The sequence below is a fragment of the Penaeus chinensis genome, chromosome 13 (assembly GCF_019202785.1).
Source record: "Penaeus chinensis breed Huanghai No. 1 chromosome 13, ASM1920278v2, whole genome shotgun sequence".
Classification (NCBI taxonomy): domain Eukaryota; kingdom Metazoa; phylum Arthropoda; class Malacostraca; order Decapoda; family Penaeidae; genus Penaeus; species Penaeus chinensis.
Window position 1 is genome coordinate 8,296,308 of NC_061831.1, and position 2,693 is coordinate 8,299,000.

General features: G+C 39.0%; 2 protein-coding genes across 2 annotated transcripts; one reads left to right on the plus strand and one right to left on the minus strand.

Annotated features, from left to right (window-relative positions):
* Positions 1-203: 203 nt before the first annotated feature.
* LOC125031671 (crustacyanin-C1 subunit-like) lies at positions 204-1,181 on the minus strand. The gene is made up of 4 exons (XM_047622557.1): positions 1,041-1,181; positions 863-947; positions 625-747; positions 204-504 (listed from the first exon to the last, which is right to left on the minus strand). The coding sequence occupies exons 1-4, from the start codon at positions 1,176-1,178 to the stop codon at positions 257-259; spliced, it is 594 nt and encodes a 197-aa protein (XP_047478513.1). The 5' UTR covers positions 1,179-1,181; the 3' UTR covers positions 204-256.
* A 334-nt stretch (positions 1,182-1,515) lies between these two features.
* LOC125031673 (crustacyanin-A2 subunit-like) lies at positions 1,516-2,393 on the plus strand. The gene is made up of 3 exons (XM_047622559.1): positions 1,516-1,641; positions 1,746-1,962; positions 2,087-2,393. The coding sequence occupies exons 1-3, from the start codon at positions 1,519-1,521 to the stop codon at positions 2,317-2,319; spliced, it is 573 nt and encodes a 190-aa protein (XP_047478515.1). The 5' UTR covers positions 1,516-1,518; the 3' UTR covers positions 2,320-2,393.
* The last annotated feature ends 300 nt before the right edge of the window (positions 2,394-2,693 follow it).

The window sequence follows — 2,693 nt, forward strand, 5'->3', positions numbered from 1 at the left end:
GCTTACTGTGCTACATATATAAAATAAACAAACGCACACACACACACACACACGTATATATATATATATATATATATATATATATATATATATATATATATATTTATGTATGTGTGTGTGCATATATACTGTGGATAATGAGTAATGCCTATTGCTAATTTTGTGTTTGGTTCCATGCAAGGTGGTCGCAATGAAATAGGAAAGGCTTTAATTGTTGACTTTATTTCGTGATGGTATCTAGCCATATAAAAACATTTTACCAAGACCTGTGGCTGCTGTATGTGCAAGATGAACCCTGCGTTGTCTTCGTGAAGCGAGAGGGGTCAACACCGATGTTCATGAAGGCGGCTTCACAACGCCTGTAATATCTGTCAGCGAGACTTGGTGAGCGGGAGAAGATGAAGGCGAAGTCGGAATAGTAGCCAAAGTTGTATCCAGAGCAGCTATAGATGCACGAGAAGTTCTCGTAGTCAGTATCCAGAACCACGTAGGGAGCAATCCAGGCTGCAAAGAGGCGAATCGTATTGTTAATCATACTATAATACATTTTTTGTATGAATTATCAAAACATACAGTATTTACTTTGTGTCCACTTGCGTATAAAATTTTACTTTAAATACTCACATCCTTCGTAGTCCACGGAAAGATGAGGTTCTCCGAAAGGATTCGGCAGAACCTGACCCTTACGTGTCATTGGGTTTCCTTTGGCATCAATACCAGTGGACCTGACATTGAACTTGGTTCCATCTGTGAAAACAAATTTAGCTTTGTGATTCCTTTTAGAAGAGTAAACTAAGGGCAAGTTAAGTTTGCATGTCAAATATAACACGATAAACTAGTTCCACAACCGTAAGACACTTACCAAAGGTATATTCGTTACGGACACACTGGTGGATAAGTTGGTAAGGGTTGTTTGTGAGGGCTATTTCATACCACAAACCAGCATACTGTAATTACAGAAGCATATTCTAGTAAATGTTGTATATACAATATATATAAATTGTATATCACTGTTGATTTTAAATCTAAAATGAACTTACCTTGGGATGATTAGTCCTTTGTTGCTCATAGAGGCTTCTTTCGTCAACAAGGGGACATTTTCCCGGCACGACGAAATCGGGGATTTTGTCGGCAGCAGCGAAGGCTGCGAGAGCAAGGAACAATAGCGAAGTCTTCATGATGCTCTTGTAGTTTCAGTGCCGTTGGGAAGTTCAGTGATTCTTTATATACAAAATATGTGTCGGTAACAGTGCGCAAAAGTCATATAAAGAAACCTTAATTGCAGATCAACCTTATGGGATATACACGTACACTCCCTTTCATTAGTTTAACAGTATGAATATTAATATAGAGATATCGATAACATTAATCACAACCCATAGAAAAAAGAGAAAATGAATCCTAATGAAATCCAGCGACGACATTTGTCATCTTTGGAGCTCCTCCCCTTATTTGCATAAGCTCCGTGACATATAAGAACATGAACTTGGCGTCAGAAATCACACATCACAAGACACCATGTTGAAGTTACTTGTTGCTGCTGCCCTCGTGGCTCTTGTCGCAGCCGAAGGCATCCCAGATTTCGTAGCTCCTGGAAACTGTGCTAAAGTGGCAAATCAAGACAACTTCGACCTTCGCAGAGTAAGTTGTTTTACAATCTATTACTTATTTATATTATCCTCAGTTGTAAATTGATTAATACGCAGTTGCATCCCAGTGCCTTAGTAACACCTATTCCCCAACAGTATGCTGGTCGTTGGTATCAGGTCCAGATCATCGACAACGCCTACCAGCCATACACTCGCTGCATCCACTCCAACTACGACTACTCTGACTCTGACAATGGCTTTAAGGTTACCACAGCTGGATTCAGCCCCAACAACGAGTACCTGAGACTGCAGGGCAAGATCTACCCCACAAAGGATTTCCCAGCTGCCCACATGCTCATTGATTTCCCTACCGGTATATATATTAAATTCTCTTATATGGATATTTCAACTGTTTATTATTGTATATGATAGAATCCAAGGATTGGATATAGACCAATGCCTTTTTGTAACCGTGTTGTCCCTTCTTTTACCAACAGTTTTCGCCGCTCCCTATGAAGTGATCGAGACTGACTACGACAGCTATTCCTGCGTGTATTCCTGCATTGACACAGACAAGTACAAGTCCGAGTTCGGCTTTGTGTTCTCCCGTACTCCACAGAACTCCGGTACAGCGATTGACAGGTGTGCCTCCGTATTCCGCAGGAACGGCGTCGACTTCTCCCTTTTCAACGTAGTTCCTCATACAGCCGAATGTGTTTACAGGGCATGAAATATACAGCCCACTATTTATCTTTGTAATCATGTCACAGGTAACCTCTATAAATAAAATTTAGCTGGAACTTGCAACATGCATTAAATCACCCCCCCCCCCAAAAAAAAAAAAAAAAAAAAAAAAAAAGTGATACAAAACCTGCTAGATACAGGAAACAATGTATGTGTGTATGCATATATGTATATATATGTGTGTGTGTTTGTGCGCGCATTTTTTATGCATATATATAATCATATATGCATATATATAATCATATATGCATATACATATATATACCTATAAATATGCAAATATATATTTATGCATGTATGTATAGGCATGTATAATACATGGATGAGTTTGTATACACATATACGTATTGTGTGTATATA

What these genes read in the sequence shown, in the direction of transcription:
- LOC125031671 (XM_047622557.1), bottom strand. Translation starts at nt 1,178, where the DNA reads ATGAAGACTTCGCTATTGTTCCTTGCTCTCGCAGCCTTCGCTGCTGCC. An exon ending in AAAGGACTAATCATCCCAAG is followed by an intron (nt 948 to 1,040) that starts GTAAGTTCATTT and finishes CTGTAATTACAG; the next exon opens with TATGCTGGTTTGTGGTATGA. An exon ending in CCGTAACGAATATACCTTTG is followed by an intron (nt 748 to 862) that starts GTAAGTGTCTTA and finishes TTGTTTTCACAG; the next exon opens with ATGGAACCAAGTTCAATGTC.
- LOC125031673 (XM_047622559.1), top strand. Translation starts at nt 1,519, where the DNA reads ATGTTGAAGTTACTTGTTGCTGCTGCCCTCGTGGCTCTTGTCGCAGCC. An exon ending in ACAACTTCGACCTTCGCAGA is followed by an intron (nt 1,642 to 1,745) that starts GTAAGTTGTTTT and finishes ATTCCCCAACAG; the next exon opens with TATGCTGGTCGTTGGTATCA. An exon ending in GCTCATTGATTTCCCTACCG is followed by an intron (nt 1,963 to 2,086) that starts GTATATATATTA and finishes TTTTACCAACAG; the next exon opens with TTTTCGCCGCTCCCTATGAA.